The following is a 15,679-nucleotide window of genomic DNA, read 5'->3' on the forward strand; positions in this document are numbered from 1 at the left end:
ATATTGAAGTTCCATTTCTGAGTAGCCCATCTCCATCCAGTGGGCTACCAGCGGAGCCTGTAAGCGGCCAGTATATTGCATAGATGCTCCCCTATATGCATCTTAATCATGCGTTTAGTGTGACCAATATAATATTTTAAACAGGCATCTAATGCAATATACCACCCCCTCAGAGGTGCAGCTTTTGGTTTATCTTTGTTTATTTCTACGTTCAATTCTACAGCAGAGGATACTTACCAGAGAAATGCTACATCGCTCCCAGATAAGTACTTCTTTTTATCTGGGTTTTGCAAGTTACATATGATGCACTATATGGGACTACACTGTGGTTATGATGGTCCCAGCTAGCAACCTCTGCTCTAGATTTCACATTGATTTCAATTTGACCACTGAGATATGCGGATCTGAACACAGACTTCAACACATATGATTAAATGTTTGTGCAAAGGATTGATTATTTATTATACACTATATATAGTGGATTTTTTAATACAGTATATAGAGCCTGAGTGTAATCATGTAGTGAACACCACAAGCTACGTTATTTCTTGAAAAATACTGCTAGTTATTCTTCCATCCTAGGAGTATCAGGCTACAAAGCTCCTAGATACTTCTTAAAGGAGCCATGCAATATTCTGAGCTGCCCCCTAACCCTTCTCCCATAGATCCTCCCCCTTTTTCCAGATTCCCCCTCCAAATCATCCAGAGCACCCCCTTCCTGAAAGGCTCCCCAGGCCTATATGACACAATCCCAAATAGAACCTGACAAAGGTAGAAGAAGCAGGTACTGGACACAAACATCACAGTATATGACATGATATATGATGACTGATAAAGACCTGCAGGGTTTATCCAGTTTGCCCAATAGAGAATGACACAGGGACAAATTTTCCCCCTTCCCCACAGGAACTCACCCTGTCCCATTCCTTTCAGCTCTGCCTTAACCACACAAGCCTCAAACACTTATGATTTTAAAGTGTTTGAGGCTTATGCAGATGAGGACAGAGCCTGCAGGAATGGGGTATGGACAGGGAAAGATTGGTCCCCGTGTCATTCTCTACTGCGCAACAAGGCAGCCAGAGCTGTACCAGCCATTCTGTGCAGGTTACATTCCTCTATGATCGATGTTTGGCATCAAGAATAGGGCAGTCGGCAACCTGTTATAATACCAACCAATTACATTGGACACAGTTGTTTGGGAGGCTTTTTGGATGGATCTTACACCTCATGCCCGCAGTCACATCTTGAACACGTGATCTGTTTTTGGTTGTAACTTAGTGTACTGTATGATTATTGCTGTTGTAAGGGCTAGGGAAGGAGGGGGAGGTGGGAGATGGGTAAAGTACTTATACAAAGTATTAATGCACCGACTATTAAGATTGCATGGTTTTTCACTTGAAATTTAATAAAAATATTTCAACATAATAATTATTTTCCTGTTCATCTACTACCGTGTTTCCCCGATGATAAGGCAGGGCCATCAAATAAGACAGCCCCCCCTTTTTTAGAAAAAATTGTAAAATAAGGCACCCCCCCCGCAAATAAGCCACCCACCGATACCTGCGCTTACCCGAATCGGGTGGTATGGTGGGTGACTCCGTGTGGTCCCTCCGTCTACCGCGGGGGTCGGCAACCCGTGGCTCCAGAGCCGCATGCGGCTCTTTTCCACCTTTGCCGTGGCTCCGGTAGTGTGTCACACAGGCATGCAACTTACAAGTCCGGCGTCGCGGCGGGAAATAGCCATGCTGAGCAGTGAGCTCAGCAAGTACACAGATGAAAGCCTTGCTTGCTGATTGGTCCGGCGGCCGTGCCGCCGGACCAATCAGCAAGCAAGGCTTTCATCTGTGTAGTGCTGAGCTCACTGCTCAGCATGGCTATTTCCCGCCGCGACGCCGGACTTGTAAGATGCACGCCTGAAAAAGAAATCATCCTGGCCGGGGTCGGTGTCATGCTCCGGAGATCTACAGCCTTCCTATCTCCCTCTCCCTTCTACCTGCTTCCGGCCACATCCCCTGCTCTGCGGCTCTCTTCGGCAACTCAGCAGCAGCGATCGACACAAGCTTCTGACGTCGGGGCCTACCCTCTGCGAGTCCCGCTTGTTTCAACTTCCTTTTTCCACAAAGGCGGGACTCATAGAGGGAAGGCCTCGATGTCGGTAGCTTGTCTTGATCACCGCTGCTGACAAGTTGCTGAAGAGAGCCGCGGAGCATGGGGGTGTTGCCAGGTGCAGGTAGAAGGGAGAGGGCCAGATGCAGGACTCGTGGGTGAGGGAGCAGAAGAGAGAGAGAAAGAGAGAGGGGAGGGAAACAAAAGGAAATATTTCATACTGGGCTGGGCCGGAGTGGAGGGAGGGTGGAAAGATTCTAGCTACAGGGTGCAGTAACAAAGGAAAAGGGGGGGAAAGCTGAAAATGGAGATAGTGACACAAAGAAGAGAAAGGGTAAGCAGGACCTACTGAATAAGGATAGAGATACAGAGGGGACATGAAAGGGTAAATAAGGCATCCCCCCGAAAATAAGCCCTAGAGCATATTTTGGCCTTCCAAAAAAAATAAGACAGTGTCTTACCATCGGGGAAACACGGTACACCCATGTCTGAAACACAATCCAAATTATCTTCCAAGATGATATAAAAATATCTTTGAGAAGGCTGTACCAAAACCAGATTGAACCAGAAGACTCTCTATTTGTGATTTATAAATGATTGTATAGAATTATATACTTTAATAAAAAGATTTCAATATATTTGACACAATTGTAATCATTGTCAGTTTAAAATGAACTCTGTTGTTGCTTCCCTCTCAAAAGATACATGAAGAAATAATGGTAACTAAAAATCATACTTTTTCCAGTTAATCTTGGGCACCTCTAGACAAATAGAGGGGCATAATAAAAAAAACATCTAAGTCCCCTTTTGGCCTAAGGTCTTAAACATTGAAAGTAGAAGCAGGGAAAATGTCCATTATCAAAAAAAAAACGTCCAAAAGGAGTTTTTTTTTTGTTTTTTTTAATAATGGTCTGCCTCTACGTTCAGATGTTTAAACGCCCAGATCAACTAGTACACCATATAATCAACCTACAAAAAGCCTAAGTCCCAAACGCCCAAAACAAGGGCTTTTAGAGCCAGTCCTTCGCCTAAAAGCTGGATTCTGTAACCGGTGTCTGTCAAAAACAACACCGGTTACAGAACCCCCCCCCCCCGATCCGGGGCCCAAGCCCTCCTGGCCCGCAGTACCCGAACCCCCGACTACGTTCGGGGCAAGAGGGAGCCCAAGCCCTCTTGCCCTGGTGGCACCCCGAACCTCCCCCCTCCCTCCCCGCCGAGTCCAATGGGGCCAGGAGGGAGCCCAAGCTTTCCTGGCCCAGTGATCTCCAACCCCCATCCCCCCCAATCCGGCCAGTAGGGAGCCCAAGCCCTCCTGGGCCAGCAACCCCCCCTAATCCCCACCCCCACTAAAATATGGGCAGGAGGGATCCCAGGCCCTCCTGCGCTCAATGCAACCCCCACTGCCGACCCGCAACCCCCCCCCCGCTGACCCCATGACCCCCCCGCCCCCCTCCCTGTACCTTAAAAATTGTTGGTCAGACAGATGGGTACCAAGCCCATCCGTTCGACAGGCCAGCCATCTCTGGAATGTCTGGCCTTAGGGCCTGATTGGCCCAGGTGGTTCAAACCCCGCCCATAGGTGGGGCTTGAGGTGCCTGGGCCAACCGGAATCGGCCCAGTTGTCTTAGGCCCCTCCTGTGGGTGGGGCCTTAGGCATATGGACCCAACCGGCTCTCCTTCCCGTATTTTAGTGTGGGGGGGGTGGGGGTTAAGGGGTGTCGCCGGGCCAGGAGGGCTTGGGCTCCCTCCTGGCCGGATCGTGGGTGGGGAGGGGGGTTGGAGATCGCTGGGCCAGGAGTGCTTGGGCTCCCTCCTGGCTCCATCGGACTCGATTGGGGGGGGGCGGGGTTGGGGATCGCGGGGCAAGAGGGCTTGGGCTCCCTCTTGCCCCGATGCTGTCGGGGGTTCGGGGTGTTGCCGGTCAGGAGAGCTTGGGCCCCCTCCTGCCCGATCGCAATAGCCGGAGGAGGGCTGATCGCTGCAGGAGAGATGGCTCATCTCTCCTGCCAGCGATGGTGATCGCCCACCCCCCTCCGAACCGCGGCACTTCAGGGTGAGGATCACCGGCAAGGGAGATGCCCTGCTGCAATGCTCACCCTGAAGTGCCACGATTCGGAGGGGAATGGCAATCATCATTGCGGCAGGAGAGATGAGCCATCTCTCCTGCAGTGAATGTTGCAGTAGGGGGTAGGCAGGTTGCTGGGGCCGCTGAGCTGCAGCGATTAGCTCAGCAGCCCTTTTTCAGCACTTATACCTGTTTTGACTTGGTCTAAGTCAAAACGTATAAGTGCTGACTAGGCAACCTGCCTAAACTTTTGGTTATACCTGCTGTATGGCTAGGTGTAGGTCGGCCCACCTCCCGCCCTTTCCCCTCCTCTAAAAATGCCTCTTTTTGCGCTATGCATTTAGAGGCAAGGGGAAAGGCCTATGCTGGTTTTAGATATGTCTAAAACCAGCTTTGATTATGGGTACTTGGACGATCAGGCTTTTTGATCGTCCAAGTAGCCATTTAGGACACTTTTTAGACGTTTTTTTGTTTTGATTACGAGCCCCATAATGTAATAACCTTTCCTAAATAATATACTTACTGCTAATTGTTAATCTTATTAGTGATGATACAACTTATTAGTTTGGATAACTTCTACGTATTTCCAATTGTATTTGTACTCAAAAGGAAAACTTTTCAACAACATTTATGGAGAAAAAGAACAAACTGAGAAAAAAAAAAAAGATACTTGTTTGGCAGAGTACTCACTCCAAGCTGCAGTTTTTACTGCTATGCTGAAAATGTTTGACCTTGAGAAACTCTAGCAATTCCTTGGGCACATCCTGGTTGTGGCACAAGACGCCCTTTGAAGAAAAGATATCAAAATCATCAGAGCAGACCAAAGCAAGAAAAGCAAACCATTAAACCTTCAACATCTCTTCTTACTACAAAGTGTGCAGACTAGTTTACATTTCAGCAGAGCAGGAAGTTAAGGTTCTCACAAGATAAAACCTCTACAACCTCCGTTTCTTTCAAAGACAAGCCTTGGGGAAGAGAGGTTACATGGAGGTAGAAGCCAGGATCACAACGGATGAGGTCCTGGAACCAAAGAATCAACTAGTACCTTACAGAGATTTTTAATATAAGAATAGCCATACTGGGTCAGACCAATTCAGGTCACAAGTACTTGGCAGAATCTCAAATAGTAACAAGATTCCATGCTACCAATCCTAGGGCAAGCCATAGCATCCCTCATGTCTGTCTCAATAGCAGACTATGGATTTTTCCTCCAGAAACTTGTCCAAACATTTTTTTTAAACCCAGCAATGCTAACCGCTGTTACCACATCCTCTGGTAACGAGTTCCAGAGCTTAACTATCATCTGAGTTAAAAAAAAATAAAATATATATATATATATATATATTTCTTCCTATTCGTTTTAAAAGTATTTCTATGTAATTTCATTGAGTGTCCCCTTTTTTTTGTACTTTTTGATAGGGTGAAAAATCGATTCACTTTTATCCGCTCTATAACACTCAGGATTTAGTAGACTTCAGTCATATCTCCCCTTGGCCATCTCTTTTCCAAGCTGAAGAGCCTTAACCTCTATAGCCTTTCCTCAGGTGAGAGGAGTTTCATCCTCTATCATTTTGGTCGTTCTTCTTTGAACCTTTTCTAATTCCGCTATATCTTTTTTTTTTTTTTTTTTTTTAAAGATACGGTGGCCAGAACTGTGCGCAGTTCTCAAGGTGAGATCATACCAAGGAGAGAGACAGAGGCATTATAATATTCTTGGTCTTATTAACTAACCCTTTCCTAATCATCCCCGCCATCCTATTTGCTTTATTGGCTAGCTTTGCCATACACTGGGCAGAAGATTTCAGCGTAGTGTCTATAATGACACCCAGATATTTTTCTTGGGTGCTGACTCCTAAAGTGGACCCTAGCATGAAGTAGCACTGATTTTGCGTTATCACAACTTTATTTGCATTTGCTTCTGTAAAAGGCTGCTTTTTTTAAACAATATTTCTACCATTTATTTCCATTTGAAGCAGCTAGTTGGGATGCTGACTTTTGCCGATTAGATAATTCAAATTCTTATTTGCATTATAGGAAATTGTTGAAAGCTTATCTATTTGTTCAATTTTTTAGAAAATTGATGATGTGCATTTCGCTGTGAATTATTCAGTCCTTTTATTTTGTTAACCGCACTGATCTGCAAAGTGTTGCAAGGTAAAATAAAAGTTTTATGTTATGCTATTTGGATTATTCTTCTTCCCAATGTGCATCACTTTACATTTTTCCATATCAAATTTCATTTGCCATCTGGATGCCCAATCTTCCAATTTCCTAAGGTCTTCCTTCAATTTTTTCACAGTCTGCAAACATTAGATAATGATAGCTTTCTACATTGCTCCACAGACAAAAACAAAAGAATAGATGCTTTGCTAATTACATTCCTAGCAGACTCAGAATCTCAACTGGGATTCCATATTGCTTATTGGATATCAGTGTTGGGTTGATCTAAACTGGCTGTAGTGTCAGATAATGGTTACTGCGGATGGACTGACTAGATGGGCCATTTGGCCTTTATCTGCCATCATGTTTCTATTAGCATTTCTGTAATAGTGTCACCACTTTATTTGGTATTCAGGCTTCCGGGCCCTGCTGCCACTTTACCTGGATATAAGCCTCCAAGCCCTGTCGCCGCTGTTCTAGGACCTTTGGCATCCAGTTTGGGACTCGTTTCGGAGGGAAATCAGGGACTTTGCAGTTCTTTTTTATCTAAGACATAAAAAGGTGCAGGAAATCTTATTCTGTTACATGGGCTGTCTCAAATTTGCATTCTACTGTATATTCAACATGAGGCACACCATGGGGACGCACTATAGCAAAATGACACATATCAGCTATCACGGACCTCTGGCAAGGGTTGCGAGAAAGGTCTCTGCTTAAGACAGCGGTACCAGCAACCTAAAACATTCACTCAGCAGTTAAACAATATCATTACAGTCCCCTATTTAAAAGGATTTATACTCTACACATCTTAACATCTGAGCAGAGTACATGAAAACAAAACCAAATTAAAGTCAACAAAATATAAAATCACAAGGGTAAAATCATCATTTAACTCTTTATTTGGCATTGTTGCTCAGAAGCAACATGTTCTATGGCTCTTATGGGAAATCTGCCTGTTACCTGGCACTGTTGCTCTCATTCAACATCAAGTTATGTAAAGCAGCCGTTTTTACCATCTCCCAATTAAAGGGTTAAATAAACAAAGTGAGACCAAAGCAAGCAAATAGAATATAGCAGTGTTTTTCAACACTTGTTTCATGAAAAAAATCACGAGGCACACCACCATTAGAAAATGTTAAAAAATTTAACTCTGTGCCTATATTGACTATATATAAAGTAATTCTCTTGAATAGGAATCAAATAAACACAAAGAAAGTATTTTATAATTACTTTATTATGAAATATTAAGTAAACAGAATAGTGAAAAATTATAAAATACTTTATTCAGTGCGAAACCTGGGCCTGTTTGGCTGAACACAAAGCTGATATTCTGACTGGAATCGAAGAAAGACACACACGTAGCTCTTCATCAACAGCCGTTCCCTTCACCGCCCCGTCACCGTCACCGCCATCCCTTTCACCGCCCCGTCACCTCCACTGCCATCCCATTCACCGCCCCGTCACCGTCCCCAGTACTGTAATATTTAGCTTATTCCTTTCTTATAAATCAAAGTTCCTGCTGCTGAACTAGAGAAAGAGATGTTCAGCTGGCAGGGCTTTGTTTATAAAATTTTTATCAACACAACTAATATACTATTTTATCCTAAAGCAAAAAATAAATAAATAAATATAATTTTTTTTTCTACCTTTGTTGTCTGGTTTCTGCTTTCCACATCTTCTCATTCAATTCCTTCCATCCACTGTGTGTCTTCTCTCTACGTCTTCCATTTGCTGTTACTGTGCCTCTCCCTTCACCCCCCCCCCCAATTGGTCTAGCACCCATCTTCTTCCCTCCGCTCCCGCATAGTCTGGCATCTGTCTTCTTCCCACTCTGTCTTCCACATTTCCCTTCGGGGTCTGTTCCTCTCCACCCTCCTTCAATGTCTGTCCTATTCCTTTCCACCACCACCCTTCCCTCCCTCCTTTACCATCTGTTCCTTTCTACTACCCTTCAGCTCCTCTCATGTGGCTTATCTATCTACCTTCCTCCCTCTTATTTTCATGGCACGTTACAATGTAATTTGTGCAAGCCACTGGAGCCTGCGAGCTCGGTCCCTGTCCCATCCCCACAAACCATCTCGCTTCTGTGCTCCTATTTTCTCCATTTCTAATATCTCCCCTATGTATCTGTCATTGCCCCCCCCCCCCCCCCGTGTCCATATACCATCCCCATGGCATATCCCCTTTATGTCTCTGTCCCTATGCCCCATGCACATAATTTCCCCTCTTTCTGTTACCTTCCTGTGTCCAGATTTCCCCTATCTTCCTCTTCCATACCAGTGTGTCTCTTCTTTTCAACCCCATCTAACTTTTTTCCCTCTTTCTTCCCCCCCCTGCTTCTAGCATCTGGCTCACCTGCCTGTCCTTCCCTTTCTTTCCTGCTGTGGGTTTTTCTTTCCGTCTTCATCCCCTTGGCCCAGAATCCTTTTCCCTTTCACTCCCTCCTTCCAATTTGAGCCGGGAACACGAGCGATCGCACGGTCCCCGCAGCCACCACTCGCCTGCCCAATCGATCCTACTGTTTAGCCAGCTCTCTCCCTTCGCCTCACCTTAGTTTGTAGGTTTTGTTTTTCGGCGACATGCACGCTTTCCCAAAGAGCCGCGCACGCGCGGCTGCTCAGTGTTCAATCTTCTGCTCTGCTGCAACTTCCTGTTTCCGGTTGCGTCAGAGCAGAAGATCGAAACTGAACAGCAGCGGGGACCGGGGGAGTCTCATGGGAGCGCGTGCGGGACCCGGCCTGAGGCCTAATCAGTGTCTGCACCGTAAGGCACACCAGGCAACATCTCACGGCACAGATAGCAACCTCAATCCCCTAAAAGATTTATGCTTAGTATTCATCTCCACAGCTCATTGCTTATTAGAGAATCTAAACTGAAAATTCTGTGGAATGAAGCAGGTAGTATGATATTAAAATATTGTCTGAGTTTTAGTGTGCTTGGATCCAGTGTTCCCTTGTGCCAAGTAGTATATCACATGCAGTTCTTAGCTATCCATTCCTAGGATCAATTTCCTTCCTAAGTTAATACATTACTAAAAGTGTCACATTGCCTCATATAGATAACTGCAAAGAGTATCTTGATTTCACACTGTTTCTATAAGCTTTGAATTGCATCATATTTATATTTAGGGCCTGATTCTGGAAACAGCGCCTGCTGCGGTGTGTGCCTACAAAACAGGTACTTACCACTAGTAGGCGCTGTTTCCAGAATCATGTCCATTTTCTTCTACAGATGCTTTTAATGTAGGCCTCAAACATCAAAACATTAAAAGAAAGCTCTTCTATCCATCCTCACCGGGACCTCAGTGGTACCACTCTGGCTCAGCTTATATACCCAGTCATCACTGGTCCATTGCTAAACTTCAATATTAATTTTAATTTTATAAGTTTAACTTTACTTTTACTTAATGTATATTCATTCATTTATATTGAAAAATAAACATGTTGCATAGAATCAACACTTAGGGTTCCTTTGACAAAGCCGCGCTAGCGGTTTTAGCGCATGCACTGGATTAGCGTGTACTAGTGTGCGCTAGCCGAAAATCTACCGCCTGCTCAAAAGGAGGTGGTAGCAGCTAGCACGTGTGGCAATTTAGTGCGCGCTAAGGTCCTAGTGTGGCTTTGTAAAAGGAGCCCTTAGCTTTGAAATTTGTAGCGCTCAGTCAGGGGGGTGATTAGTCCGACATGTTTCGTCATAGTCGCTTTTTCAAGGACACTCCTGCAGAGAAAGAGAGGATTACTCTACAACCCTCCCAAACTCAGTATAACAGTATGCATATATTCTTCTATATTTTATATCAAAATACTCACCAAAACCCTGAGCATTAAACACCTCTCATACCAGTATTTCCCTGGACCAAGATGGCGTCAGCTTCTCAGCGTTAGATTTAAAACCCTGTATAAACTCCTCCTCCTTGTACTGCCCCACCAATCAAAATCTCCCCAGTCAAAAAAGGCTGGCCCACTCTATTTCTGCATTAAGACCTAGCGGGGTCACTGTTCGTAATACATGTATCCATGTTTGCTCCTTCCAGTTTAGAAATTCTTCTAAGTTATCACTCTCCCCCCATCATTAACATGATCAATAATTCTCCATCAAACCTGCTCCACTGCATGGCCCATCTCTTCCCAATGTGGAACAACAGGAGCTTGAAGTACTTTATTCACAATTCTAGACTTATGCTCATTGTCTTAACTTAATTTGATGTTTAGTACGATCAACATATATTAAGTTACAGGGACATTGAATTATGTAATTGACGTGTGCTTTCGCAAGTTGTATTGAATTTAGATTTAAATATCCTACCAGACCTGGGGTCAGTCCAGCATTCCCCAATCATTGTTTGAGTATACCACTGACAGTGACCACACTCTTTATGTATTGCTGTAGACCTGCATTGAAATAATTCACATTTTTGATGATAAAATCTATTCCCAATCATCTTCCCTCTTTCAAAAGCAATAACTGGCAGGTTTTCAAAACATGAGAAAAGTTGTAGAGTTTGCCAGTTATTTCTAATACTTCTCTGCACAAATTGCACTGGTCTGGAGTAAGGTAAAGAACACACTAACATTGAGTTAGTAGATTGTTCCATTTCCTGTAATAGCAAGTCCTTTTATGCAAAACGAGCTTTTGTTTAAATTTGTTTTATTGAGCATTTTGGATAGTCAGAAAATCTAGTTTCCAATATTGAAACTTGATGTTTATATTCAGTTAGTGTAGTGCACCTTCAATTTGGAACTCACTCCCATTATACTTGAGAGCAGAACAGAGTCTGGATAAATTTAAGATTAGCCTAAAATGCTTTCTTTTTAAAGATGCTTTCGACTGATTTACCCCATGCTTTTAAATTTTATTTTAATCCTTAAAATTAAAATATTTTCCCTCTTACCCTTTTGTTTTTATCCTCTGTTTTTATTTTTGTTTAGAATTGTAATTTTTTTCCTTTTGTTATACCCCTTTTCCCCCAAGTCAGTTTGTCATGTATGCGATTTGTTTTTATCAGATTTTATTGTACAATGCTTGGAAATTATATGTTAAACGTTTAATCAAATTTTAATAAACTATATTCTCCTTAACCACAAAAATTGTCCAATTGGAAGGTTAAATTTTAAATTATATGGGTGGAAACTCAGAAAATGTAGTTAGGAGTTACGCTCCATCGATTTTCTATTTAGCATAGTACAAAAAAACAAAACCAGCCAGCATTTTACAGGCCTACATTGAAGGCATCTGACTTGCACCTATGAGAAGTGCCTAGGCACGCCTATGGATGCCTAAGGGCACTTCCGGCATAAACCACGCCTGCACCAGCCTTAGGCATCTGTAGGCATGCCTAGACATCTCTGTACATGCACGAGCAATACCTACATTGTAGGCATCCTTTGCCACATTGATTTTTTAAAAAAATGTGCATCCCGATTGGTATGTTAGAAGGCAATAGGATGCCTACTGCCATTTACAATCAGGATGCTGTTTTTAGAATCAGGCCCCCCTAGGGGGTAATTTTCTATAATTTGCTAAAAGTTGGGTGCTAAACACTAAAAGGTTCATAATCGAAATGGAAATACGTCTAAAACCCCACCTAAATCGGCATTTAGACGATGAAAAAGACAGGTCGTCCAAGTGCCGATAATCGAAACAGGTTTTAGATGTACAGTATCTAAAAGTAATTTAAGCTTTTCCCTGCTGATTTACGCCCAGAGTAAAAAGGGGTGTTTTTGAAGGAGTGGTTAAGGCGGGAGGTAGGTGGGATATGGGCTGGCCTAGACTTAGTCATCCTGTAGCGATAATCGAAATTTTAACGAGACTTCCTAGACGGAACTTATATGTTGCAACTTAGGCAATTTAAAAACAGGTATAAGTGCCCAGACGGTATAAAAAGTGACCAGATAACCACTGCAGGGAAAAAGTAAAGACTCACACACACTCCCGCTGTGATCACTGACCCCACCCCCCCAACCCCCATAAAAATCAGAATAAAAAAGTACATACCTGCCTCCAGAATATGAGCACCTGACATAGGAAAGCCTAGTAGAGCTGCACAGAGGTGTCTTATGTGGTCTGGTGGGTGGGCTAGTGAACCATAGAGAGGAGGCCCCAGGCCCATAAACCACTCTAGCCACTGCATTCATGGTGAAACATGTGCACCCCCCAAACTCTACTGTACTGCATGTCGGTATCAAAAATCTCAAGCACAAGTACAGGATGTTCGGGGCTGTACTTAGAGAGGCCTCCCAGGAAAGGGAGTCGGATGACACCCGCAACCTCGGGAGACCCTTGATACAGCACTAGTCGGTGCGAAACATGTCATGACGGGTCAGGCTCCCAGGCGTTGGTTGATATAAGCTAAGTACACACATTACCTTTTTATATAAGGAAATAATTTATAATTGAGAAAAAAAGAGCAACAAATAGTAAAACGTATATGGGCAGCCAATGATGAAGTGCCACGTAATTCTTCCCGCGGTCATGAGATAATACAGCGGTGAAGTGGTGGGGCTGAGGCTTACTCATAAACGATATGAGTCCTTAGTATCCAGTCCAATAGGATAAGCTTGTTATATGAATATTTAGGACTGGAAGGAGATAGCTAGTAAGTAGATGGCCATACAATTTGGAGAACTTTAGGCTTGAGCACATATGGTAGCTCTATAGCTGGTGTAAATATTTGTGCCTAATTGCTCAGTTAGAGGTTGTAACCCGCAAGCTCCGGGCAATGTGTCCAGGACTGCGGGAACAAGGATTATGCCCTTGTGAGCCGTGGAAGGCTCCACAAGGAAGGAAAAAGGATTTTGCCCACAAGTCAGGTAAGTTGTTCATGAAAACCAGGACTGGATTTATTTAAGTTGCCAAACCGTGAAACCAAAAACATAAATAATTTGTCAGGACTTTTCACCAAGCAATCCAGTCTTTTTAAAAACAAAACTCAATTTCAATATCATACACAATAAAGTTTCAAACTCAAATAACAAAAGGGCTCTGTATTTATCAATGAGCCTCAGCTTCAAAGTTTTTTCAAAAAGAAAAACTAACAAAAAGAAAACAGTCTCTTTTCTTTGGTAGTAAACTTGGATTATGGTCAGTGACACAGCACTGCACTCCTTCAGCAATGTAAATTATGCTGACCAGGTGGTGTGCTCCACGTATTGTAATATCGCTACAAAATAGAGCCCTCTATCCCACCTCAAAACGTGGGGCTAAATCCCCACCACACTGGCTGGATAAAGTCCACTTTCTCCACAACAGGGAGAAACTCAGCAAACAATAAAACATATGTTCTTTGAGTCCCAAATTCCTGTGCTTCCCTGCTTAAACCTCAACAGGGTGGATTAAAGCACAGCTTCAAAAAAGTAACAAAACAGTTCACACAAAACATTAGTCTTGCAAATCCCCTTTAGGCAGTTTCCTTACTTGACTTGGAGAAACACACTTCCATGGGTTGACTTTCTGATTGAATCTCTGTGCCTGGTTCTAATTCCAATTCCATGGCTTGTGGAACTTCAGAGAGGTCAGGAGTCATCTCAGTGCCAGCTTCAACAATCTCCTTGAATTCTGGGGTTTGTTGGTCCTGCAGAGCTCTTAGTCCTGAGCTAGGTTGCCAGTACTTTCCTTGTGACTGTTCTCCACCTCTCCAATTCTCCCTCTGCCTTTCCAACTGCTCAGACCTGAGATTAAGGAACTTGCAGCACCGCCCAACCTTCCCAGGTGCAAAGCATTTCCGGTCACAAGACCTGGGAAGTTGAGGGGGAGGGGAAGTCTGAAGCTCAACCCCCAAGCTCCCTCTGCTGGCTTTAGTAAAAATAGCAGGCGACAAGGGAAACTGTTCTTTAGCTTGGTCAGAATGAGCACTAACTGCTCCAGGCATAGGCCTTATACTAGGGCCAGTCCTAGCAGGCCTACCTCGCAAACCACAAGGTATAATTGCTAGTATTTTACAATCTGCACCTAGAAGAGCTAGACACACCCCTGACCTGATAGACCCCCTCCCAAGTCTACTCCATCTAGCAGTTGCATGCTATGGAATTTGCTGTACAATTTGTAGACTATCGACTAAAGGTGGCTACACAAAGCCTCCACCAATTTGATCCACTTTATCACCGCAATATAGTTTGTACCCCAGTATGGCAGTGTCCCTTTGGTAATCTTCCTTTCACCAGGTCTCAGAGATGCCTATTATATCTATCTTTCCATTTAATGTAATATATTCTAACTCTTCAATCTTGTTTCTTAGGCTTCTGGCATTTCAAACAATGTCATATCTATTTTCAATTTGCTCAGCAGTTGGCATGGATAATTTGCAATCTTTAAAATCAGTCTGCTTTGTATATAAGGAAACCTGGTCTACTGTATTGCAATCTCGCTGTCAGGATGCTCTTTCTTCCTCTTCTCCCTTAAAAAGAGAAGACTGAGAGGGGACATGATCGAAACATTCAAGATAATGAAGGGAATAGACTTAGTAGATAAAGACAGGTTGTTCACCCTCTCCAAGGTAGGGAGAATGAGAGGGCACTCTCTAAAGTTAAAAGGGGATAGATTCCGTACAAATGTAAGGAAGTTCTTCTTCATCCAGAGAGTGATGGAAAACTGGAACACTCTTCCGGAGGCTGTTATAGGGGAAAACACCCTCCAGGGATTCAAGACAAAGTTAGACAAGTTCCTGCTAAACCGGAACGTACGCAGATAAGGCTAGGCTCAGTGGTCTTTGACCAAAGGGCTGCCGCAGGAGCAGACAGCTGGGCACGATGGACCACTAGTCTGACCCAGTAGCGGCAATTCTTATGTTCTTATGTTTCCTTTTATGGTGATATCTTTTAAAGATACCTTGTTCTGAACCATGATCTTTTGAATGACTGTCGATCTTCCCCCAGTTTCTAGTTTAAAAGCTGTTCTATCTCCTTTTTAAATGTTGACACCAGCAGCCTGGTTTCCAGGGCAGGATTAACCAATAGGCTCAGTAGGCACGTGCCTAGGGCCCGATGAAGGAGGGCAACAACATTGTTTTTTCCAAACGGCGATGGGCCCCTCCAGCATCAATCAGCAACGCGGGCCCCCCCCCACCCGATTAGCATCGACAGAAAGTAAGACAAGCAAGCAACGCAGGTAAGAAAGGCAACGGGAACTGTAATTTTGCAGGCGGTGCTGCTTGCCCAAAGCTTCCCTCCGACGCAGCTTCCTGTTTCCGCCTGGGCGCATGGTGGGGTGGGGCGGGGCAGGGGCCCAGTGTACTTGTGTGCCTAGGGGCCCTCGACAAATTAATCCTGCCCTGCTAGCTTCACTCTGGTTCTTTGTGGAATAGGTTCCCCCTTCCCCAGAATGTCTCCCAGTTCCTAACAAATCTAAAATCCT

The 15,679-nt window shown here is 44.0% G+C and overlaps 1 protein-coding gene across 3 annotated transcripts in view; it reads right to left on the reverse strand.

Annotated features, from left to right (window-relative positions):
* Positions 1 to 15,679, reverse strand: part of SNX22 (sorting nexin 22) — an 85,623-nt gene that overhangs the window by 9,120 nt on the left and 60,824 nt on the right. For all 3 annotated transcript variants that reach the window (XM_033919984.1, XM_033919983.1, XM_033919986.1), the window contains 2 exons: positions 6,773 to 6,877; positions 4,862 to 4,956 (listed from right to left, as the gene is read on the reverse strand). In XM_033919984.1, the coding sequence (XP_033775875.1) occupies positions 4,862 to 4,956; positions 6,773 to 6,877 (200 nt within the window). The remainder of the gene's footprint in view (positions 1 to 4,861; positions 4,957 to 6,772; positions 6,878 to 15,679) is intronic.

Source organism: Geotrypetes seraphini, chromosome 14 (assembly GCF_902459505.1).
Source record: "Geotrypetes seraphini chromosome 14, aGeoSer1.1, whole genome shotgun sequence".
NCBI classification, from domain to species: domain Eukaryota; kingdom Metazoa; phylum Chordata; class Amphibia; order Gymnophiona; family Dermophiidae; genus Geotrypetes; species Geotrypetes seraphini.